The sequence below is a fragment of the Trachinotus anak genome, unplaced genomic scaffold (genome assembly GCF_046630095.1).
Source record: "Trachinotus anak isolate AG129_WGS33_773 ecotype Australia unplaced genomic scaffold, CSIRO_AGI_Tana_v1 ptg000006l, whole genome shotgun sequence".
Taxonomy (NCBI): Eukaryota; Metazoa; Chordata; class Actinopteri; order Carangiformes; family Carangidae; genus Trachinotus; species Trachinotus anak.
In genome coordinates this window covers 1,701,977-1,727,291 of record NW_027273857.1, presented here as the reverse complement: position 1 = coordinate 1,727,291, position 25,315 = coordinate 1,701,977, and the positions used below count along the sequence as shown (strand labels likewise).

Here is a 25,315-nt window from a genome sequence, read left to right as displayed (position 1 = left end):
TATGTGATGGAGGGGAGAGAGCCAGACGGTGACTTTCCACAGTACCTACTCTCTCTAATTAGATCTAACTGGAGAATTAAGTTTTGTTTGTGAGACAGGGAGAAAAGCTGGAGGAGTTTCCCCTGAGAAACATGAAGCGCTGCTGCCGCCTGAAGCCACTGACTTGAGTCTGAGCTGAGTCATTTTCATGGTTTTTCTGTTGAAACTGAAACAAACAGGAGGAGATTTTATTTGTTTCTGTGACTCCCTGGATTAAAAAGCTGCTGCTTAGTCAACTTTCCTGCACATACCCCCCCCCCCAGATTCCCTTCTCCATTTTTTACAGTGCACATATCAATCTGCTCATTCGAGATTCAATTACACAGAAATCCCTTCTAAAGAGTTGGTAATGTGGTGTGTTAGTGGAGGTGAGTGAGTGTGGTGTGACTGACAGTGATGGAGATCTTCTAGAAACAGAGAGGAGAGGCGAGGAGGGAGGACAGGGACAGAGAGAGACGCCGGGAGGAGGGAGGGATGTGTGGGTGGAGGAGAGGGGACAGAGCAGAGATTAGTCATCATGTTGAGTTTGGATGGAGGCGACGGACGGATGGATGGATGGATGGATGGATGGATGGATGGATGGAGGCAGAATCTCTCCGTTCTATGTTTAGCTGCGTCTGAGCTTCTGGTTTAATGGAGATTCCCTCTCAGTCATCAAGCAGGGCTGTAGTAGAGAAGACGACCGTCTCCATCATCTGCAGAGTATCTGATGTTTGAAATCTGTTCCCGCCCTGATCAGTGATGTCACATCAGCCCCTCTGACGTCTCTCCTTAACGCTGAAATCTAAACTGCTCCTGCAACATCAGAGAGGAAACAGAGATGAGAATGGAAAGGAAGGAGGTGGAGGAGAGCTGAGTGTTTGTGTGCAGGTTGTTCTGAGTCCTGCAGGACAAAGTGTATTTTCTTTAGTTATCACAGGATGTGTGAATAATACAGAGGACTGTATAAATCCTTAATGAAAACTCTGCTCAAACAGGCGTAAACAAACAGAACGGAGCGAGCGGCGTCACATCTGCTGTTTACTGCCTCGCAACAGATCAGGGCCGGGGAAAAGGTCAACTGTAACACACACATACACACACAAACACTTTCCCATTCAAAGACGCTTAGCAACACAAGAGCGACGTGATATTATCTGTCTGTTACAGTCCTGTAATAGACTGAATTTGCATGGTTTCATAATACAGAGATCAGGTAGAATTGAAAAACCTATTTAAAAAGTTGAAATTTAAAAACCTTCCCTGAACTGAAAGTGTTTGTTTTTCGTCTTGTTTCCACACTCATTAACATTATCACCATTAATGACATCATCCTTAATTGCGACACAGTGTTGACTCTTGAGCAAAACACCATCAACATTATCAGACTTCGTATTTTCAGCTCCAGCTCTGTGTTCCTGCGTTTCACAGGCCTCCAGGTGGTTCTGAAAGTTCGGAGTTTCTCAGTGTTTTCTGTCACTTTGTGTTTGCAGGTTGCTTGTTTGAGAAGAAACTCTGTCCCAGAGATCAGCTGTGCAACGACGGTGAGTGTCTGAGTTCACATTCACGTCACACGCTGTCTTTGTCCAGAGTTGTGCTCCAGCACATGAAGAAGACGATGCAAGTATTTATGTTAAAGGTCACATGTTTTACGCTTTTCCGGTTTTCATAATCTTATATAAATTCACACGTTCTTGAAGCCAAGTTGGAGCTAAAACCTCCCCAGTAGCAAGCTCATATTTACGGTACCCTGAATGCCACGTGACAAGAATAGTAAATCGCCCAGGAGTGAGTGATCCTGAGTGATCCCAGCAGGCCACAGTTGCAGCAGCAGCGACGCCTCTGATGTCTCGTCTGTCCATCAAACAGTCAGCAGCTGGTTAGCCGTCACAGCCTCTAACAGGCTTGTCCATAATCCCTCAGTGGGTCTCCTGCTTCCTTCCTGCCTGTTCAAACACGATGAGGATGTCGTTACAAGAGCGAGCACCTGTGTGCCTCAGCCTTCAGACACGGCTGCATTATTGATGGCCGAGAGTTTCTGTGTCCAACCTGAGGATGTTTTGCTCCCTGTTCCGAGCCGAGGCCTCATAGTGTTGATGCTTCAAGGAAGTGCATGTACTGAAATGCATGAAAAAGGCAGAGAGAGTAACAGGTTGTATTTCAGACTCTATTACACAAACAATCAATGTTAGAGTCTGAAACATCTGTAATCTGTTGAAATGATTCAGTAAAATCGGTGGTGTTCCAGATTGCATTGAAAAAACAACTAATTTTGTGTACTTCTTACTTGTGGAATATAAAAATGATTTTAATGAATCCAGACTGTGATAACAAATAACCTATTTTGTGTCCTTAGATACCTCTAATCTGTGTTCAATCTGTGGAGTATAATATAATATAATTCCAGACTGCATTTCACTTCTACATGTCAGGGTTTGTTCTGAGTCGTCGGTTATTGGAGCGTGAGTGAAGGTGACGTGTGTGAGTGATGATGCTGAAAAGTGTGTGTGAGAAAAGATCAGTTTGTGTGTGAGGCTCCTGACAGAGGCTGCGATAACCTGGCAGAAAGAAAGGGACGGGGCGAGCGAGAGAATAGAGAGAGAATAGAGCGAGACTGGAACATAAACAAGGTCTCCCTCCGTCAGCTGCTCTCGGCCAATCACAGCCCATCCCTGGCCGTCTCTATGACAACAGTGACATCACTTGCCTGACGACTGTGTGTCTCCCTCGTGTGTGTGCGCGTGTGTGTTTGATGAGAGATGGGAGGAGACAGAGGTGATGACTCACCAAGGGCCACACACACACACACACACACACTCACTCTGTGTGTGTGTGTGTGTGTGTGCACTTGAGTGCGTTGGGTGTGTTTTTTGAGACTTGTCTATGTGTTTGTGTACTTCTGTTGTGTTTTCATACACTACATTGTGTGTAGGTGTGTGTGTTTGTATTTGGTTTGTTTGGGAGTATCTGCACATTCGTTATTTCATCAGACTCACACAAAAATGTGATTTCATTGGTTAAATTAGAATATTAATGTGATGTTAATGTGATGTTCATCCAGATAGTAAAATACCACGACCCCCGTCCCGTGGACTGATTCTGCTGTTTACCGTGCACACACAGAGACGGGAGGAAACAGCTGATGTCTCCATGTCACTGGCTCTGAGTTGTTGTCTCCTCCTGTGCAGATGGTTTGTTCGGACAGTGCCAGGCCCCTCACCAGGAGCCTGTCCGGTACCAGGTGTCTGTGCCCGTCCTGCACAAGCTGCAGGAAATCCTCAAAGAGCTGATGGTGCAAGGTGAGTCTCTGCAGCTTGAGATGCTCACTTTTCCTTCAGGGGGTCAGAAAAAAGTTGGGTTGACTGATGTTTCCTGCTCAGGTCTGACATGGAGGGATGACGTGACCCAGGCGATCATCAGCCGAGAGCTGAGTCATGTTCCAACCGTCGGCTCCGCCTCTAAACTTCATTTGAAGACGCCCAAACAGTAAGTCCAGTAAAGACCAACAAGCACAAAAGAAAACACATAAATAAAATCGTGCTTATCATTTTTAGATAATCTGAATCTCTGTCTTATTTCCCAGGCCCTCCAGACTGTCGGGCTCCGGTCAGCGTAGGGTTCAGGGGCCCGAGGATTCAGCTGACCCCGAGATGATGCAGCAGTATGTGGACTACATGATCCTCGATCCCTCCCGGTCCTCCGTCCACATGCAGACGCCCCTGCTGGACCCCTACACCTACCACCAGGTGGGTTTGGAGAGGGGGTTATAGCAAAGAGGGGCCACTGACACAGACCCCTCCCTCCCTGACCTGACGTGTTGTGTGTCGTTGCAGCAGCAGTACGGCTACCAGGAGGAGGAGGAGCGCTCCCTCAACTCTCTGGATGATAACCCAGCCTTCCCGCCCTTCGCCTCCCCCTCCCGCTCCAGATCCAGAGGAAACCCTTTGGACCGAGACCATCAGCTTCTCCAGGACCTGGTGTCTTTTTACCTCACCTCCCCTTCCTCCTCTTCTTCCTCCTCCTCCTCCTCCTCTTCCTCCTCACCTGTGCAGTCCCTCTCCCGTCACAGGGGGGCGGTAGCAGCAGCAGCAGCAGCTGCAGGTTTCCCCTCTTCACTGGCTTCCTCACCCTCCTCCTCATCTTCCTCTTTCTTCCCGGAGCTGGACTTCCCTCTGGACTACGGCGAGGACTACATTTCCCAGATGTCCCAGCTCAGCAAACAGCAGCAGCAGGAGCAGGCAGAGAAGAAGGCACAGAAGGAATACAACAGCCTGTCAGGGCTGGACGGTGAGAGAGGAGAGAAAATAAAGAATAAAAAAATAAAATGATCTTAAACAACTGATATCAGTGCACAACCAAAAATATGTCTGTCCTACTGGAACTGTCTTCATTTGGTGTTTCTGAAGTGAAGTGGAGACACAAACTGGTGCTAATGAAACCCATGTGCTGTGTTTGATAGAGAGCTCTCTGCAGAGACTGGCTCTGCTGCTCGATCACTACGGCCTCGACATCAAGGACCTGTCCCCCGAGCAGAAAGACAACGTGCCGGCCGCTCTGAAGCAGCTGCAGCTGGAGAGCTCCTTCGCCCACAAACAAACCAAAGGTCGGGGAGCTCAGCAGCTGCTGACATTAACGTCTTTTAAAAGGCACTAAACAGATATTTAGCAGTTAAATGTTACAGATCACAATAAACAAGAACCTTATGTTTTTGTGTTTCTATCCAGATAAATTCGGAAACGATGCAGCCACAGGAAAGAAGGTGAGAATATTGTCTTTTATTAATGTTGTCACTGTTTTCTTGTAGAGGGGCCCTTTAATTTCCTGTCGTCTTTTATCTTCATCCGTCAGATCACAGAGGGTGCAGTGGGATTCAAGATGGCCGCTCCAGAGGCTCCACCTTCCACCATCAAGTCTCCCAAAACAGAGGGGCCCCAGAAAGAGACGGCTCCCACTGCAGCATCCAACCGAGACAAACCGGGGAAGGAGACGGAGGGGTACGGCTACATCGTCACCAACCAGAGGTCAGTGAGCCCTGAGTGAATGAATGAGTGAGTGAGTGAATGAACGTGGTGTCAGGTTATGGTTGTTTTCATGTTGTTTTCATGTTGTGAAAGACTGGAGTCTGTGTGTGGATATTAAAGATGGAGGTGAAAGGAATATGAGTATCAGCTCAGGACAGGAAAGGAAAGGAAAGGAAAGGAAAGGAAAGGAAAGGGAGAAACTGAGGGAACGAGTTGAATAAAAAGTGAAACAGCAGAAGCAGGACCTTCAAACTGTTCCACCTCTGCTCGAGCGCCTGAGTCTGTTCATGTGTGTTGACGCGTGTTCGTATGTTGATGTGTGTGTGTGTATGAATGTGTGTGTTTTGTCACCGCAGCCCCCTCAGTCTGAACGACGGGGTGCGACTGCTGGAGCTGCTGTCAGAGAGGATCGGCCTCTCCACCGGCTCCTTCATCAACATCAGGTAGGACCGAGGGCGCCCCGTCCTGCTCGCTGCCTCCGGATCCTCCTTATCGCAGCTCGTTTGCTGGATCACTGACTCTTTTTTCACGGGATTGAACCTGAACCTTCGCCTAAAGCTGCTTTTGGAGGCTGAACGCCAGATGAGACGTGAAGTCTGGTGGAGCTGAGGAGCAGTGTGTTGTGTCCTGCATGTGGAAGTGAATCACGGCTTCTTCCTTTTCCTGCTTGATCTAATCGCTCACCTTCCAATGACCCCTGACCTTTGACCTAGAAGTGAAAACTGTTCAGATCACAAAAATCTCCTCCTCATCAAGTCCTTTTATCCTGTAATTAATTCTTTAATTCATATGTTTATTAGCTTCTAAAAATACATCAATAATAATGATTTAATTATATAATATTGCAGTAAACACCCACTGAGTATTTTTACTGTGAAGTATTAGTACTTTTACTTCAAAAAAGGAGATTTTTGTATTGTATCTACTGGTGATGTTGGCTCTCGTTTCAGTTTTCTTACGTACGGTTTAAACCTGAGAGTCCACAGTGATCAACTAACATGTAATTCAACCAACAACATGACCAGAAGCACAACAGTTAGACAACAGTCACACGTGAATCTGTGTTTGTGTTGTTGTTCTCCACAGTGTTGTCGGACCTGCCATCACCTTCAGGATCAGGCCGAACTCCAAGAACCTGACAGCTGGAGGGGTGGCAGAGACGGCAGGTACGTTCCAAAGCTTTTATTTTGAAAGTTTGGAAATGTATGTATACATTTTAAATAAATTCAGTGCTGTTGAGTTATTTTAAATGTTTTACATGTTCAGTTGCAGAGAAGAATTTCCTGGAGTCAGAGACGGGCCTGAAGGTGCTGCAGAGCGGCGTGGGAGAGGTGGGTGCTGTGTTCGACGATTGAGGGAGGAAAATATTATTTCCTACCAATACTGTTGCTGTGACAGACATTTTATACATTTCATACGATGGGATTAATGTGCTGCTTACATGTTCAAGCTTTAATCACTTCAATGCCCCAGAATTTGTCATATATCCTTTATTTAAAAAGCATTACTTTCCATGGCTACACCTTCATTTCTTTTAGCTTTTGTTCCTAAAGTGCTAATTCAGTTGAACTTGACTCTGAACTCTGGGTATTTGCTTGGTCAGTGTGAGCAGCAGCAGGATGTTTGGTGAGTCAAAGTATAAAAGCAACAACTTCACTCTTTCTTCTTTAATCCAGTTTATTTTAGACACTTTGAACACTTTGTGCTCATTGATCACTTGTATCTCAGGGAATAAGTAGAGAAACTTCATGATATTCTTCGACAGTCTACCTTAAATCCACTTAGACAGAGAGTGCCTCACATTCCTGAGGAGGCCCACAGAGAGGAGGGAGGAGGTCTGAAAGGTCAGGAGAGACAGTTCGTCCCAGGAGGAGGAGAAAGAGAGAGGTTGTGCTGAGCTTGATGCGCTCATTTTGCCCATCCCATCCTTTTTCTGCCCTCCTGCCACAGAGGAATGATGGGAAAGCTTTGCCCCTGGCGACCCGAGTCCAGCCCGGCTCCCGCTGGCTGTTTGCCACTCTGGTGGCCATGGCCTGCATCAGCGGCATCCTGGTGGCAGCCATGACCATCGCCTGCCTGCGTCACCACGCTCACCGCCTGGCAGCGAAGAAGCTCGGCCTGGGACCAGAGGGAGGCAGCTTCAGCCACCAGGAGTACCAGGTGAGTACCAGGTGTAAAAACACTGACGAATGAGGGGAGGGAAAGAGCAAATGTACTGTAGAAACTCTTGTAGTACTGAGGAAAAAACACATCGTACGCATAACTGGCTCACCAGGACCTGTGTCGCCAGCACATGGCCTCCAAAGGCGCCTTTGGACGCCTGGAAGCCGCTGCCCTGGGCGCCGTGGGAGGAGCGAGCGGAGGTGGTGGTGGAGGAGCTGCTGGTGTTGGGGGAGGAGTAGCAGGAGCGGCGGCAGGCGGCGGCGCAGACTCAAGAGTGAGCAGCGTGTCGTCCCAGTTCAGCGATGGAGCCCAGCCCAGTCCCAGCTCCCACAGCAGCACGCCGTCATGGTGCGAGGAGCCGGCACAGGCCAACATGGACATCTCAACCGGACACATGATACTGGTCAGTTACTGGGAGACGGGAAGAGGTGAAAAATTCATCCTCACAATTATTATATATAATATATAATATATATATATAATATGAAATAAGCTTTATTTATAAAGGCCTACATGGAGGACCACCTGAGGAACAAGGACCGTCTGATGAAGGAGTGGGAGGCGCTGTGCTCCTACCAGGCTGAGCCCAGCGCTGTCTCTGTGGCTCAGAGCGACACCAACACCAAGAAGAACCGCTGTCCCGACTCCGTGCCCTGTGAGTCCAGCACACAAACACCTGTTCATTCAGATCACAGCAGAAACACAAGCAGGACCAGCTTGTCCAGGTCGTCATGTGGAAGTGTCGTTAAAAACAGAAACATCACATGATAATCATCTGTTCCAGACGATCACTCGAGGGTGAAGCTGAAAGCAGAGATCAACCCTTCGCGGTCCGACTACATTAACGCCAGCACCATAGTAAGTTCCCTCCACTGTCATGATGTCGTGTGCCATCATCATGTCAGAGACTATAAGATCCATCTAAACCATTTCCTGAGAGAACACAGTTGCTCTGAGCCTGGGATGACCTCTGTATGACCTCTCCTCCAGATCGAGCACGACCCCCGGATGCCGGCCTACATCGCCACCCAGGGCCCCCTGTCACACACCATCTCTGACTTCTGGCAGGTGAGAACAATTAATGCAATGTTACTTCATGTCCTGTACATCTGTACTGTTTGATGCGGAAACTGAACTTAACAATTTATTTATTTTTAGCTTCAGAGTGACTTGCACTTTCTGATTATATCATTATGTCTGATGTCCATCATGAATAAATCCACAGAAATCATATAAAAAGATCCTCTTCATATCTGCAGATTACGTTTTTGTGTTTACATCAGTATCAAAGTTATCCAGTGATAGTTTATGTATATTTAAAGGTACGTTGTAAGGAGGAAATGCTGATTTATATTTCAGCATTCTTTTAATGATCATTTCTAAATGGCATAGTGTCTATTTGACAGTTCCGGTCTGAGGTCTGGAAATTACCTATTTATTTAAATACTGACAGAAAGAGCTGTTGAGCCTGAAGAGGATTTTCATAGAGCACAGGGGATTTGAATGAAATGACAGCAGCTAAGACACTGAGGAAACACTGGGACTGAGCTGAGGACCTCCTGCATCACTCTTCAGGCTGTTTATAAAGCAGTGGGATGAAACGTCCTTGAGCTGAAGGCCACTGTGTGTGACAGCACAGAGCAAAACCTCTCTACTGACAGAAGGACCAAATCACAGGAGAGAGAAAATACAATACAAATAGTGCTGAATAAGGAATGAAAGATGCCTTATAAGACTGTAAATCCTTAAGAAGGTATACTACGCTGTCTATCCTAATAGCTCAGGCTGTTATAGGACTCCTTGGGATTACAAAGGGTGTGAGTTCAATTCTTAGGAGAGTTTTTGAATTTTGAAATTCAATACTCAATGAAAACACTCAAAGTCTCAAAGAAATAGTGCACAGACGTCTGATTAAATAGCTCAGGCTGTGAGAGAGCTGCCTGCTACATCTGACTGTGCAGGTTCAACTCTTAAAGGGTTTAGTGATTTTAAAAAAGAAAATCTAAGACCAGTATGAAGGAGTTAAGGACTCTAAGAAAAAGGATATAAGTGTGTTTCTCTGACTATGCTTGTTCAATTCTAAAAAGGTTGAGCCACTTTTCAAGTCCAGCACCCATATGGAAGACTGAAGGACTCTAGGAAACAGAGTGTGTCTGGTCAAGTAGCTCAGGCCAGTTAGAGGACTGGTTGGACCTTCAGATGATGAGAGTTCAATTCTTATGAGACTCAGTCAGTTTTGAAGTTCAATGCAAACACTCAAAGTCTCTGAGAAACAGCGCTCAATTGTTGGGACCAGTAGCTCAGGCTGCTATAGGACTGGTTGGGATTGTAGAGAATGTAAGTTCAATTCTTATGAGATCCTGTGAATTTTGAAATGCATTACTCAATGCAAACACTCAAAGTCTCTGAGAAACAGCAGTCACAGGTCTGACCAAATAGCTCAGATTGTCAGATCGTTGCAAAGAGAAGTTCCATCCTTATGAGGCTTTGTACATTTTCCAAGTCCAGTTCCCTAAGTGAAGACTCAAAAGCTTGAGGCTGTCATGTCAATAGACACGGTGACTCACCGCCTGAGAGCTTGAGGCTGTCGGTTCAATCAAATGGCCAAAATAAAAAAAAACAAACAAAAAAACTCCATCCCTGGTGGCGCAAGTGGTTAAGTGCCTCACAGATTAACTGGAGGACAAGGGTTCAAATCCCATCTAACCCAATCATTTTTGAAGGCCAGAACCCAGAAGGTAGTCTTTAGATTGCTCAAAGAAGTGGGTTTGAAAGAACCGATATGGTGGCTCACAGGGTTAGTTCTGTGCTTTGCAGTTTTGAGGTTGTGGGTTCAATACCCAGTTAATTTTTAAGTAGAACAACCAGAGAGAATAACTGAAAACCTTACAATGAGACCCTTTCAGGGTACCAATACCAGTGGCATATGGTGTTAGTGAGCTACTCCAGAAATCTATAGGTTGTGAGTTCAATTCTTGCTTATTCTTATTACTTTTGGCATCCAACACCCAAGGACAGACTTGAAACCTTTAAAAAAGGTTGTGATCATGTGTTCACCCCAGTAGCTCAGAGTGATAGAGAGTTATATTGCACAATTGGAGGTTGTTGGTTCAAGTCTTGGGTAATCCATCTACTTTTGATGTCCAAAACTGGAAACCTCTAAAAAAACACTTTTTATTTCTTAATTTTAACTAGTTCCATAGCTCAGGGTGTTTGAGGGCTATTTTAGAACATTGGAAGAAACCTGTTGGCTGGTTTGCTCCAATACTGAGATGACAGAAAATGTCAAACATCATCTTTTCTTATGTCCAACTTGTTAGCGCAAGGAGATAGAGTGCTCTTCTCAAGATTTTAAGGTTTGAGGTTCAAACCCCAGGCAGGGATGCAACTTTTAAACTTCATGGAACAGCACTCAAAGGAAACAGTCAAAAGGTCCAACAAAATCATGGCAACTATGCCTTGCTTGATAGCTCAGAGGGATATATCTCCACCCTGGTGTTATAGGTTGTTGGATCGAATCTCACAGGAAGATGCAACTTTTAAACTTCATGGACCAGCGCTCAAAGGAAAGAGTCAAATGGTCCAACAAAATCATGGCAACTATACCTTGCTTGATAGCTCAGAGGGTCAGACCTCTACCTTGTTGTTGGAGGTCCTGGGTTCAAATCCCACAGGAAGATGTGACTTTTAAACTTCATGGGACAGCGCTCAAAGGAAAGAGTCAAATGGTCCAACAAAATCAGGGCAACTATACCTTGCTTGATAGCTCAGAGGGTCAGAACTCTACCCTGTTGTTGGAGGTCCTGGGTTCAAATCCCTCAGATGGATGTCACTTTTAAACTTCATGGGACAGCGCTCAAAGGAAAGAGTCAAATGGTCCAACAAAATCAGGGCGACTATACCTTGCTTGATAGCTCAGAGGGTCAGAACTCTACCTTGTTGTTGGAGGTCCTGGGTTCAAATCCCTCAGATGGATGTCACTTTTAAACTTCATGGGACAGCGCTCAAAGGAAAGAGTCAAAAGGTCTAACAAAGTCTTACTACCTGTGGCTTGCATGATAGCTCAGAGGGATATATCTCCACCCTGGTGTTATAGGTCGTTGGATCGAATCTCACAGGAAGATGCAACTTTTAAACTTCATGGAACAGCGCTCAAAGGAAAGAGTCAAATGGTCCAACAAAATCAGGGCAACTATACCTTGCTTGATAGCTCAGAGGGTCAGACCTCTACCTTGTTGTTGGAGGTCCTGGGTTCAAATCCCACAGATGGATGTCACTTTTAAACTTCATGGGACAGCGCTCAAAGGAAAGAGTCAAAAGGTCCAACAAAATCATGACAACTATGGCTAGCTTGATAGCTCAGAGGGATAACTTACTCCCTTGTTGTGAGAGGTTGTTGGATCGAATCCCACAAAAGGATGTAGCTTTTAAACTTCATGGAACAGCGCTCAAAGGAAAGAGTCAAAAGGTCTAACAAAGTCTTACTACCTGTGGCTTGCATGATAGCTCAGAGGGATATATCTCCACCCTGGTGTTATAGGTCGTTGGATCAAATCTCACAGGAAGATGCAACTTTTAAACTTCATGGAACAGCGCTCAAAGGAAAGAGTCAAATGGTCCAACAAAATCATGGCAACTATACCTTGCTTGATAGCTCAGAGGGTCAGACCTCTACCTTGTTGTTGGAGGTCCTGGGTTCAAATCCCACAGATGGATGTGACTTTTAAACTTCATGGGACAGCGCTCAAAGGAAACAGTCAAAAGTTCTAACAAAGTCTGAGTAACTATGACTGGTTTGATAGCTCAGCGGGATAGAGGTCTACCTTGTTGTTGGAGAGCCTGGGTTCAAATCCCCCACAAAGATGTAACTCTTATACTTAACACTTTTAAAGTCCCCTACACCCAGAGAGTAGCTTCAAATACAAACCGAAAACTCTTTCTTTCGGGGAGGAACTTGTGGTATAATGGTTAAGTTCCTCCCCACAATGTGGTCGCATGGGCGACAACCCCGTAGTCCCCGGTTCGATTCCAGCTCATGTCGAAACGACAAAAACCCAGTTGGGCAGTAGCGAATGGGTGAGGGGGCCGTGTCCCCGCCTCCCCAACCCTGTAGTCCCCGGTTCGATGCCAGCTCGTGTCCAAATGACAAAAACCCAATTCGGCAGCAGGGAATGGGTGAGGGGGCCGTGTCCCCTCCCCGAGGTTGGGAGAGGCAAAAGCAGGGGGTTATGCAATACACAACAGCATCAAGTTCCAAATTTTTTTTATTAAAACATACATGAATCAAAGCATGCTGGTAAGGGAGGCGTGCTGGTAAGATACAAAATATTTCAAATGTTGACTTGTTGCTTAAAGCCGCCTATCTCAGGCTGCCTTTAAAGGCCTGAGATAGGCGGCTTTAAGCAACAAGTCAACATTTGAAATATTTTGTATCTTACGTCCCAGCTGAAGCGCAGGAACGCCGTCTCCTCCGTCCGTGGCTCTGTGGCGCGTCCGTGGTCCCCTCCAGGCACTGGACCGGTGCAGCATCTGAGTTAACATACAACAAAGCTGAGAGTCAAAAATTGAACAATAACAAAGTTTTGTGGAATTGATAGCTGACAGTGAAATGTGGAGGTGAGAAACTGCATATTGTTGTGGATTTGGACTGACCTGAAGACTCCTTGTGAATGTTCCATTGTTCTGCAGCCATCTACAAAGCAAAAGAGAAAATAAGTGTTAATCAATTTGATTTGGTGTTTTTTTTGCAAAAAATGTGGACAAAGATGTAAAACAAGCACAAAGAGTGGAAGAATGACACAACAAAGACGCACAAAAGCACAAAAAACGGGAGCAAAACGACAAGAAAGAAGCACAAAGGACAAGAAAGAAGCACAAAAGGACAACAAACAGAAGCACAATGAGGACAAAGAAGCACAAAGGACAAGAAAGAAGCACAAAAGGACATCAAACAGAAGCAAAATGACCACAAAGAGACGCAAAACAACCACAAACAGAAGCACAGTGACTAAGATTTGAAGCATAGAGATAGTTTTAAGGCTTAAAAGATGAAAACTCACCCGTTTTCCTTCAGAAAATGTGTTTGTCTGAGAAGGCAAACACAGAGAGCAAGAGAGGGAGGAGGGGTGATGAGTGCACAATCAGCACACCTGAGGAGCTCTTCTTCTTCTGTGTGTTTGTTGGCGGCTCAGTGTATGTGAAAAGGTGGATATCGCCACCCAGTGTGTGAGAGTGTGTAGTGTCATGGCTTTCGATCAAGTGAATCCTGAAGAAAAAGAATAAAAATATAAAAAATATATTATTCCTAATACTAATAATGATGATGGTGGTTACACCCTATTCCCTAATGCGGCCTGTATTATAAAAGCTAGCAATCCCCTTGTGATTTCCCTGAAATTGTGTCCTGTGCTGGATGATGATTTTAGACTCCATGCCTGCCCTGCCTCAAGTTGTGTTTCTTGGTCTCTCCCTCTCTAAATGATATTTCCTACAATGCATGAGTATATGTTGTATATCTTCCAGAGTGTTACACCACTGACAAAGATTTGTTGGACTTTTCACTCCTGAGGAGTTGGGGTGGAGCATACACAAGTGCACGCACACACACACACACACACACACACACACACACACACACACACACACACACAGAGAAAGACCAGATTGAAAAGCTTTGTTGAGTCTGAGTGAGTCTAACATTTGTAGATACAAGCTGGTACCAAGAGAACATCAGCAGCCGAGCACTCTCTCTGCTTCTAAACTGTTTCTGACAGAAGATTTTGGTATCTTTGACTTTAAGCAACAACTAATTATTTCAAATATTTTGTATCTTACATGGGAGCCTAAACACTGGAACGGCATCTTCTCCGTTGGTCTGTATGACGTCTCCGGTCCCCTCCAGGCACTGGACTGGTGCAGCACCTGTGTTCAATTCAGTTCAATTCAATTTTATTTGTATAGCGCCAAATCATAATATACATTATCTCAAGGCACTTTACAGGGTCAGGTCAAGACCTTACTTTGTTAAAGAGAAAAACCCAACAGTTCCCACAAAGAGCAAGCACTCGGTGACAGGGCGGAGGAAAAAGTCCCTTTTAACAGGGAGAAACCTCCAACAGAACCGGGCTCAGGGTGGGGGGGTCTGCCTTGAGCGGTTGGGTTTAGGAGGAGATAAAAAGAGGGGGTGGGGGGAGGAGAGAGGACAGAAGAGAGAGAGAGAAAGACCAGGAACAGCTGTGTCGGTAATGGTGTTATCAATAATAATGACAGGTAACAGTGGTTAATAGTAAAGATGAGTAGTGGTGGATCTGGATCCTGCTGCTCCAGAGGCAGAGAGACCCGCAGAATGAGGACAGAGAGAGGGAGAGAGAGGAGAAGCACAAACTACGGAGGAGAAAAAAAAATACAAAGTTAATGGCATGAAGTCATCGAGAGAGAGAGAGAGAGAGAGAGAGAGAGAGAGAGCGCCCAGTGAATCATGGGAATCCCCCAGCAGTCTAGCTCTATCGCAGCATAACTAAGGGATGGGCCAGGACATACCCGAGCCAGCCCTCACTATAAGCTTTACTAACTAACATGACTTTTGTGATGACAGAGGAGTCATTATTAACATGAACAAACTGGAGTCTATCTGACAGATGTGACTTAAACCAGCTTAGTGCGGTTCCTTTGATGCCGACCATATGCTGTAGTCTCTGTGATAGAATCTTATGATCGATGGTGTCAAATGCAGCACTAAGATCTAGTAGGACAAGTATAGAGACAAGTCCATTGTCTGAGGCTATGAGGAGATCATTGGTAACCTTAACCAGAGCTGTTTCTGTGCTATGATGGACTCTGAAACCTGAGTGAAAATCTTCAAACAAACCATTTCTGTGCAAATAATCACATAACTGGTTTGCAACAACCTTCTCAAGGATTTTGGAAATAAAGGGGAGGTTGGATATAGGTCTATAATTGGCTAAAAGATCAGGATCAAGAGTAGGCTTTTTAAGTAGAGGTTTAATTACTGCAACTTTAAAAGCCTGTGGTGCATAACCAGTTGATAAAGATAAGTTAATCAGACTTGATAAAGAGGTGTCGATTAAAGGAAAAACTTGTTTGAACAGCCTTGTTGGAACAGGGTCTAGAAGACAAGTCGATGGTTTAGATGATGAAACTGTTGAAGCGAGCTCAGAGAGATGTACAGGAGAAAAACAGTCAAAATATAAGCCAGTTACAGTGGACTCTGAGGTTGCTGAACTGGACAATACATCTGAACCAGCTGTGGGGAGGAGATGGTGAATTCTTTCTCTAACAGAGACAATTTTATTTGTAAAGAAGCTCATAAAGTCATTACAACTGAGGGCTAAAGGAATAGATGGATCAACAGAGCTGTGGCTGTCTGTCAGCCTGGCTACAGTGCTGAACAGAAACCTGGGATTGTTCTTGTTTTCTTCTATCAATGATGAATAATAGGATGTTCTGGCTTTTTTTTATACGCCAATAGGCTGTCTTTCAAGGCCTTTAGAGATTCTTCCAGGTTAGTAAACCCCATCTGACTCAATCCTTTTTGAAGGCCAGAACCCAGAGGGTAGTGGGTGGGGTTAAGGTTGTGGGTTTGATTCTCCGTTAAAATGTGTTTGTCTGTCACACCTGAGGAGCTCTTCTTCTTCTGTGTGTTTGTTGGCGGCTCAGTGTATGTGAAAAGGTGGATATCGCCACCCAGTGTGTGAGAGTGTGTAGTGTCATGGCTTTAGATCAAGTGAATCCTGAAGAAAAAGAATAAAAATATCCAAAATATATTATTCCTAATACTAATAATGATGATGATGATGGTTACACCCTATTCCCTAATGCGGCCTGTATTATAAAAGCTAGCAATCCCCTTGTGATTCCCCCTCCCTGCTTCTAAACTGTTTCTGACAGAAGATTTTGGTATCTTTGACTTTAAGCAACAACTAATTATTTCAAATATTTTGTATCTTACATGGGAGCCTAAACACAGGAATGGCGTCTTCTCTGTAGGTCTGTAGAACGTCTCCGGTCCCCTCCAGGCACTGGACTGGTGCAGCACCTGTGTTAACACCGCCTGAGAGCTTGAGGCTGTTGGTTCAATCAAATGGCCAAAATAAAAAAAAACAAACCAAAAATTCCATCCCTGGTGGCGCAAGTGGTTAAGTGCCTCACAGAGTAACTGTAGGACAAGGGTTCAAATCCCATCTAACCCAATCATTTTTGAAGGCCAGAACCCAGAAGGTAGTCTTTAGATTGCTCAAAGAAGTGGGTTTCAAAGAACTGATATGGTGGCTCACAGGGTTAGTTCTGTGCTTTGCAGTTTTGCGGTTGTGGGTTCAATACCCAGTTAATTTTTAAGTAGAACAACCAGAGAGAATAACTGAAAACCTTACAATGAGACCCTTTCAGGGTACCAATACCAGTGGCATATGGTGTTAGTGAGCTATTCTAGAAATCTAAAGGTTGTGAGTTCAATTCTTGCTTATTCTTATTACTTTTGGCATCCAACACCCAAGGACAGACTTGAAACCTTTAAAAAAGGTTGTGGTCATGTGTTCACCCCAGTAGCTCAGAGTGATAGAGAGTTATATCGCACAATTGGAGGTTGTTGGTTCAAGTCTTGGGTAATCCATCTACTTTTGATGTCCAAAACTGGAAACCTCTAAAAAAACACTTTTTATTTCTTAATTTTAACTAGTTCCATAGCTCAGGGTGTTTGAGGGCTATTTTAGAACATTGGAAGAAACCTGTTGGCTGGTTTGCTCCAATACTGAGATGACCGAAAATGTCAAACATCATCTTTTCTTACGTCCAACTTGTTAGCGCAAGGAGATAGAGTGCTCTTCTCAAGATTTTAAGGTTTGAGGTTCAAACCCCAGGCAGGGATGCAACTTTTAAACTTCATGGAACAGCACTCAAAGGAAACAGTCAAAAGGTCCAACAAAATCGTGGCAACTATGCCTTGCTTGATAGCTCAGAGGGATATATCTCCACCCTGGTGTTATAGGTCGTTGGATCGAATCTCACAGGAAGATGCAACTTTTAAACTTCATGGAACAGCGCTCAAAGGAAAGAGTCAAATGGTCCAACAAAATCATGGCAACTATACCTTGCTTGATAGCTCAGAGGGTCAGACCTCTACCTTGTTGTTGGAGGTCCTGGGTTCAAATCCCACAGGTAGATGTGACTTTTAAACTTCATGGGACAGCGCTCAAAGGAAAGAGTCAAATGGTCCAACAAAATCAGGGCAACTATACCTTGCTTGATAGCTCAGAGGGTCAGAACTCTACCTTGTTGTTGGGGGTCCTGGGTTCAAATCCCTCAGATGGATGTCACTTTTAAACTTCATGGGACAGCGCTCAAAGGAAAGAGTCAAAAGGTCCAACAAAATCATGACAACTATGGCTAGCTTGATAGCTCAGAGGGATAACTTACTCCCTTGTTGTGAGAGGTTGTTGGATCGAATCCCACAAAAGGATGTAGCTTTTAAACTTCATGGAACAGCGCTCAAAGGAAAGAGTCAAAAGGTCTAACAAAGTCTTACTACCTGTGGCTTGCTTGATAGCTCAGAGGGATATATCTCCACCCTGGTGTTATCGGTCGTTGGATCGAATCTCACAGGAAGATGCAACTTTTAAACTTCATGGAACAGCGCTCAAAGGAAAGAGTCAAATGGTCCAACAAAATCATGGCAACTATACCTTGCTTGATAGCTCAGAGGGTCAGACTTCTACCTTGTTGTTGGAGGTCCTGGGTTCAAATCCCACAGGTAGATGTGACTTTTAAACTTCATGGGACAGCGCTCAAAGGAAAGAGTCAAAAGTTCTAACAAAGTCTGAGTAACTATGACTGGCTTGATAGCTCAGCGGGATAGAGGTCTACCTTGTTGTTGGAGAGCCTGGGTTCAAATCCCACACAAAGATGTAACTCTTATACTTCACACTTTTAAAGTCCCCTACACCCAGAGAGTAGCTTCAAATACAAACCGAAAACTCTTTCTTTCGGGGAGGAACTTGTGGTATAATGGTTAAGTTCCTCCCCACAATGTGGTCGCATGGGCGACAATCCCGTAGTCCCCGGTTCGATTCCAGCTCATGTCGAAACGACAAAAACCCAGTTGGGCAGTAGCGAATGGGTGAGGGGGCCGTGTCCCCGCCTCCCCAACCCTGTAGTCCCCGGTTCGATGCCAGCTCGTGTCCAAATGACAAAAACCCAATTCGGCAGCAGGGAATGGGTGAGGGGGCCGTGTCCCCTCCCCGAGGTTGGGAGAGGCAAAAGCAGGGGGTTATGCAATACACAACAGCGTCAAGTTTCAAATTTTTTTTATTAAAACATACATGAATCAAAGCATGCTGGTAAGGGAGGCATGCTGGTAAGATACAAAATATTTCAAATGTTGACTTGTTGCTTAAAGCCGCCTATCTCAGGCTGCCTTTAAAGGCCTGAGATAGGCGGCTTTAAGCAACAAGTCAACATTTGAAATATTTTGTATCTTACGTCCCAGCTGAAGCGCAGGAACGCCGTCTCCTCCGTCCGTGGCTCTGTGGCGCGTCCGTGGTCCCCTCCAGGCACTGGACCGGTGCAGCATCTGAGTTAACATACAACAAAGCTGAGAGTCAAAAATTGAACAATAACAAAGTTTTGTGGAATTGATAGCTGACAGTGAAATGTGGAGGTGAGAAACTGCATATTGTTGTGGATTTGGACTGACCTGAAGACTCCTTGTGAATGTTCCATTGTTCTGCAGCCATCTACAAAGCAAAAGAGAAAATAAGTGTTAATCAATTTGATTTGGTGTTTTTTTTGCAAAAAATGTGGACAAAGATGTAAAACAAGCACAAAGAGTGGAAGAATGACACAACAAAGACGCACAAAAGCACAAAAAACGGGAGCAAAACGACAAGAAAGAAGCACAAAGGACAAGAAAGAAGCACAAAAGGACAACAAACAGAAGCACAATGAGGACAAAGAAGCACAAAGGACAAGAAAGAAGCACAAAAGGACATCAAACAGAAGCAAAATGACCACAAAGAGACGCAAAACAACCACAAACAGAAGCACAGTGACTAAGATTTGAAGCATAGAGATAGTTTTAAGGCTTAAAAGATGAAAACTCACCCGTTTTCCTTCAGAAAATGTGTTTGTCTGAGAAGGCAAACACAGAGAGCAAGAGAGGGAGGAGGGGTGATGAGTGCACAATCAGCACACCTGAGGAGCTCTTCTTCTTCTGTGTGTTTGTTGGCGGCTCAGTGTATGTGAAAAGGTGGATATCGCCACCCAGTGTGTGAGAGTGTGTAGTGTCATGGCTTTCGATCAAGTGAATCCTGAAGAAAAAGAATAAAAATATAAAAAATATATTATTCCTAATACTAATAATGATGATGGTGGTTACACCCTATTCCCTAATGCGGCCTGTATTATAAAAGCTAGCAATCCCCTTGTGATTTCCCTGAAATTGTGTCCTGTGCTGGATGATGATTTTAGACTCCATGCCTGCCCTGCCTCAAGTTGTGTTTCTTGGTCTCTCCCTCTCTAAATGATATTTCCTACAATGCATGAGTATATGTTGTATATCTTCCAGAGTGTTACACCACTGACAAAGATTTGTTGGACTTTTCACTCCTGAGGAGTTGGGGTGGAGCATACACAAGTGCACGCACACACACACACACACACAGAGAAAGACCAGATTGAAAAGCTTTGTTGAGTCTGAGTGAGTCTAACATTTGTAGATACAAGCTGGTACCAAGAGAACATCAGCAGCCGAGCACTCTCTCTGCTTCTAAACTGTTTCTGACAGAAGATTTTGGTATCTTTGACTTTAAGCAACAACTAATTATTTCAAATATTTTGTATCTTACATGGGAGCCTAAACACTGGAACGGCATCTTCTCCGTTGGTCTGTATGACGTCTCCGGTCCCCTCCAGGCACTGGACTGGTGCAGCACCTGTGTTCAATTCAGTTCAATTCAATTTTATTTGTATAGCGCCAAATCATAATATACATTATCTCAAGGCACTTTACAGGGTAAGGTCAAGACCTTACTTTGTTACAGAGAAAAACCCAACAGTTCCCACAAAGAGCAAGCACTCGGTGACAGGGCGGAGGAAAAAGTCCCTTTTAACAGGGAGAAACCTCCAACAGAACCAGGCTCAGGGTGGGGGGGTCTGCCTCAACCGGTTGGGTTTAGGAGGAGATAAAAAGAGGGGGTGGGGGGAGGAGAGAGGACAGAAGAGAGAGAGAGAAAGACCAGGAACAGCTGTGTCGGTAATGGTGTTATCTTTACTATTAACCACTGTTACCTGTCATTATTATTGATGAGTAGTGGTGGATCTGGATCCTGCTGCTCCAGAGGCAGAGAGACCCGCAGAATGAGGACAGAGAGAGGGAGAGAGAGGAGAAGCACAAACTACGGAGGAGAAAAAAAAATACAAAGTTAATGGCATGAAGTCATCGAGAGAGAGAGAGAGAGAGAGAGAGAGAGAGAGAGAGAGAGAGAGAGAGAGAGCGCCCAGTGAATCATGGGAATCCCCCAGCAGTCTAGCTCTATCGCAGCATAACTAAGGGATGGGCCAGGACATACCCGAGCCAGCCCTAACTATAAGCTTTACTAACTAACATGACTTTTGTGATGACAGAGGAGTCATTATTAACATGAACAAACTGGAGTCTATCTGACAGATATGACTTAAACCAGCTTAGTGCGGTTCCTTTGATGCCGACCATATGCTGTAGTCTCTGTGATAGAATCTTATGATCGATGGTGTCAAATGCAGCACTAAGATCTAGTAGGACAAGTATAGAGACAAGTCCATTGTCTGAGGCTATGAGGAGATCATTGGTAACCTTAACCAGAGCAGTTTCTGTGCTATGATGGACTCTGAAACCTGAGTGAAAATCTTCAAACAAACCATTTCTGTGCAAATAATCACATAACTGGTTTGCAACAACCTTCTCAAGGATTTTGGAAATAAAGGGGAGGTTGGATATAGGTCTATAATTGGCTAAAAGATCAGGATCAAGAGTAGGCTTTTTAAGTAGAGGTTTAATTACTGCAACTTTAAAAGCCTGTGGTGCATAACCAGTTGATAAAGATAAGTTAATCAGACTTGATAAAGAGGTGTCGATTAAAGGAAAAACTTGTTTGAACAGCCTTGTTGGAACAGGGTCTAGAAGACAAGTCGATGGTTTAGATGATGAAACTGTTGAAGCGAGCTCAGAGAGATGTACAGGAGAAAAACAGTCAAAATATAAGCCAGTTACAGTGGACTCTGAGGTTGCTGAACTGGACAGTACATCTGAACCAGCTGTGGGGAGGAGATGGTGAATTCTTTCTCTAACAGAGACAATTTTATTTGTAAAGAAGCTCATAAAGTCATTACAACTGAGGGCTAAAGGAATAGATGGATCAACAGAGCTGTGGCTGTCTGTCAGCCTGGCTACAGTGCTGAACAGAAACCTGGGATTGTTCTTGTTTTCTTCTATCAATGATGAATAATAGGATGTTCTGGCTTTTTTTTATACGCCAATAGGCTGTCTTTCAAGGCCTTTAGAGATTCTTCCAGGTTAGTAAACCCCATCTGACTCAATCCTTTTTGAAGGCCAGAACCCAGAGGGTAGTGGGTGGGGTTGAGGTTGTGGGTTTGATTCTCCGTTAAAATGTGTTTGTCTGTCACACCTGAGGAGCTCTTCTTCTTCTGTGTGTTTGTTGGCGGCTCAGTGTATGTGAAAAGGTGGATATCGCCACCCAGTGTGTGAGAGTGTGTAGTGTCATGGCTTTAGATCAAGTGAATCCTGAAGAAAAAGAATAAAAATATCCAAAATATATTATTCCTAATACTAATAATGATGATGATGATGGTTACACCCTATTCCCTAATGCGGCCTGTATTATAAAAGCTACCACTCCCCTTGTGATTCCCCCTCCCTGCTTCTAAACTGTTTCTGACAGAAGATTTTGGTATCTTTGACTTTAAGCAACAACTAATTATTTCAAATATTTTGTATCTTACATGGGAGCCTAAACACAGGAATGGCGTCTTCTCTGTAGGTCTGTAGAACGTCTCCGGTCCCCTCCAGGCACTGGACTGGTGCAGCACCTGTGTTAACACCGCCTGAGAGCTTGAGGCTGTTGGTTCAATCAAATACCCAAATTTTTTCAAAAAAAATTCCATCCCTGGTGGCTCAAGGGGTTAAGTGCCTCACAGGGTAACTGGAGAGCAAGGGTTCAAACCCCATCTGACCCAATCCTTTTTGAAGGCCAGAACCCAGAGGGTAGTCTTCAGATTGCTCAAAGAAGGAGCTTTCAAAGAACTGATGTGATGGCTCACAGGGTTAATTCTGTGCTTTGGAGTTTTGAGGTTGTGTGTTTGATTCTCAGTTATGTTTTAAATCGAACAAGCAGAGAAAAAGACTCACAATTTTACAATGAGACCCTTTCAACGTACCAACACCAGTGGCTTATGGTGTTAGTGAGCTGCTCCACGAAACAAGAGGTCAGGAATTCAAATCTTGCTTATTTGTATTACTTTTGACATCCAACACCCAAGGACAGACTTGAAACCTTTAAAAAAGCTTCTACTGTTGTGTTCACCTCAGTGGCTCAGTGTGGTAGAGTGTTACACTGGAGAGTTGGAGGTTGTGGGTTAGCTGTCTACTTTTGATGTCCAAAACTGGAAACCTTTAAAAAAAAAAAAAAAAAAAGACTCTTTAATTCTTAATTTTAACTAGTTCCGTAGCTCAGGGTGTTTGAGGGCTATTTTAGAACGTTGGCAGTAACCTGTTGGCTGGTTTGCTCCAATACTGAGATGACAGAAAATGTCAAAGATCATTGCTTCTCATGTCCAACTTGGTAGCTCAAGGAGATAGCTCTCTGCCCTGTTATTGGAGGTCCTGGGTTCAAATCCCACAGGTAGATGTGACTTTTAAACTTCATGGGACAGCGCTCAAAGGAAAGAGTCAAAAGGTCCAACAAAGTCTTGAACCACATGGCTTGCTTGATAGCTCACAGGGATATATCTCCACCGTGGCTTTGGAGGTTGTGGGGTCGAACCCCACAGAAGAATGCAATTTTTTAAGTTCACAGTTTTCAAGTCCCACACCCAAAGAGTAGCTTCAAATGCAAACCCAAAACTTCTCCAATTGGGGAGGAACTCGTGGCGTAATGGGTTCGTTCCTCCCCACAATGTGGTCACATGGGTGACAACCCCGTAGTCCCCGGTTCAATTCCTGCGCGTATCCAAGTTACAAAAACCCAATTCGGCTCTAGGGAATGGGTGAGGGGGCCGTGTCCCCTCCCCGAGGTTGGGAGAAGCAAAAGCAGGGGGTTATGCAATACACAACAGCATCAAGTTTCAAATTTTTCTTTATTAAAACATACATGAATCAAAGTTGTGCCCCCTCAGCAGGGAGGCATGCTGGTAAGATACAAAATATTTCAAATGTTGACTTGTTGCTTAAAGCCGCCGATCTCAGGCCTTTAAGCAACAAGTCAACATTTGAAATATTTTGTATCTTACGTCCCAGCTGAAGCGCAGGAAGGCCGTCTTCTCCGTCCGTGGCTCTGTGGCGCGTCCGTGGTCCCCCTCCAGGCACTGGACCGGTGCAGCATCTGAGTTAACATACAAGAAAGCTGAGAGTCAAAAATTGAACAATAAGAAAGTTTTGTAGAATTGATAGCTGACAGTGAAATGTCAACGTGAATATTGCATATTGTTGTGGATTTGGACTGACCTGAAGGCTCCTTGTGAATGTGCCATTGTTCTGCAGCCATCTACAAAGCAAAAGAGAAAATAAGTGTTAATAATCTCAATTTTATCCACTTTTTTCATCATTTTTGCAAAAAATGTAGAATTTGTGTTTTACTGTCATGTAGTTAGAATAAAATATACACAATTATTTGTGATATAGTGAGATAAGAAATAAAACTAGAATTAATCATAACTAAGGACATGACAGTTGCAATAATTAGTCTGTCTATGATGATATGTGTAGGTGACAGGGTTGACACTCATACTCTCCAAATGCCACTCTGTGGAAAGTATCAGATAAAAGAGCCTGATCCTTGCTATGTTACATACACAGTATGAGGATGAAACAGAGTACAAGCTGAGAGGAGTAATACAAATGCAAATGTATGATTTCCAGGTGCTAGTGTGTCCACCTGCATGAATTCCCATTACAGCTTGTTGGGCCAACACAAGAAGCTATGAGGCTGGAGCTGGGTCAGGCTGTGGAAGGAGTACACCTTTAGTGAGTGGGTGGATTAGTCAGAGACGCAAGAGGCAGCGTGACTACAAAGATGTAAAACAACCACAAAAAAGCACAAAACAACAACGAAGAAGCACAAAACGACAACAAACAGAAGCAAAACAACCACAAATAGATGCAAAGTAACTAAGATTTGATGCAAAATGACAATGAAAAGATGCAAATTGACTCGCAATAAAAAGTGAATAATGTAGTGAATGCTGTTTGTGATGATCTTTGTAGACACAAAGAGCGCTCTTGATTCCAAGGCAGAAAAATAAGTAAAATGGCAGCACGGTAAATACAAAGTGATTAGATAGAGATAGTTTTAAGGTTGAAAGATGTGTCCGCTGGAGCAAAACTCACCCGTCATAGCTGAAAGCTGACCCCCTGGTTTTTGTGTTCACCTTGTGTTGATTGATATCAGCGTGGACTGCGATTTTTTGGGCTCCATGGATGATATTTTCCAAAGTAAATAGCTCCTTCAGAAAAGAGAGCAAGAGAGGGAGGAGGGGTGATCAGTGCACAATCAGCACACCTGAGGAGTTGGGGCAGAGCACACACACACACACACACACACACACACACACACACACACACACACACACACACACACGCAATATAGTCAAGAACAGCATTAAAATGAAATGAAACATTTTAAATTAGTTTTTTTTCAGGTTTTAACATCTAACAAGAAACAAACCATGACATAGGATGAGGTCAAACCCACTGAGCAAACATCATCCCACCAATAGCTCTAAGTTGTAGACTCCACAGTCGCACCTGAATCCGCCGCAGACCCGAGCACCTGCTGACGGCTTCTCTCTAAGAACTGACCCCTGACCTCAGAGCTGTGACTTGTGTTGCA

The 25,315-nt window shown here is 44.4% G+C and overlaps 1 protein-coding gene and 2 long non-coding RNA genes across 8 annotated transcripts in view; 1 reads left to right on the top strand and 2 right to left on the bottom strand.

The window, feature by feature from the left end:
- Positions 1–25,315, top strand: part of ptprnb (protein tyrosine phosphatase receptor type Nb) — a 31,389-nt gene that overhangs the window by 2,707 nt on the left and 3,367 nt on the right. The window contains exons 2-17 of one of the 5 annotated variants that reach the window (XM_071479669.1): positions 1,512–1,562; positions 3,207–3,317; positions 3,399–3,504; positions 3,602–3,764; positions 3,855–4,305; positions 4,478–4,621; positions 4,743–4,777; positions 4,867–5,039; positions 5,396–5,482; positions 6,126–6,205; positions 6,306–6,370; positions 6,990–7,199; positions 7,315–7,605; positions 7,710–7,857; positions 7,987–8,060; positions 8,193–8,270. In XM_071479669.1, the coding sequence (XP_071335770.1) occupies positions 1,512–1,562; positions 3,207–3,317; positions 3,399–3,504; positions 3,602–3,764; positions 3,855–4,305; positions 4,478–4,621; positions 4,743–4,777; positions 4,867–5,039; positions 5,396–5,482; positions 6,126–6,205; positions 6,306–6,370; positions 6,990–7,199; positions 7,315–7,605; positions 7,710–7,857; positions 7,987–8,060; positions 8,193–8,270 (2,267 nt within the window). Of the gene's footprint in view, positions 1–1,511; positions 1,563–3,206; positions 3,318–3,398; positions 3,505–3,601; positions 3,765–3,851; positions 4,306–4,477; positions 4,622–4,742; positions 4,778–4,866; positions 5,040–5,395; positions 5,483–6,125; positions 6,206–6,305; positions 6,371–6,989; positions 7,200–7,314; positions 7,606–7,709; positions 7,858–7,986; positions 8,061–8,192; positions 8,271–25,315 lie in introns of all 5 variants that reach the window. The other 4 variants (XM_071479666.1, XM_071479665.1, XM_071479668.1 and 1 more) reach the window with 4 other exon arrangements.
- Positions 12,586–14,005, bottom strand: LOC139622292 (uncharacterized). Its single transcript, XR_011691188.1, has 3 exons — positions 13,262–14,005; positions 12,855–12,894; positions 12,586–12,731 (listed from the first exon to the last, which is right to left on the bottom strand). It is a non-coding gene; the product is annotated as an uncharacterized lncRNA (long non-coding RNA).
- Positions 18,620–25,245, bottom strand: LOC139622411 (uncharacterized). 2 transcript variants are annotated; one of them, XR_011691232.1, is made up of 4 exons: positions 25,231–25,245; positions 19,317–19,406; positions 18,910–18,949; positions 18,646–18,786 (listed from the first exon to the last, which is right to left on the bottom strand). It is a non-coding gene; the product is annotated as an uncharacterized lncRNA (long non-coding RNA). The 2 variants fall into 2 exon arrangements; XR_011691231.1 differs by lacking the exon at positions 25,231–25,245 and having other exon boundaries at positions 18,620–18,786; positions 19,317–20,267.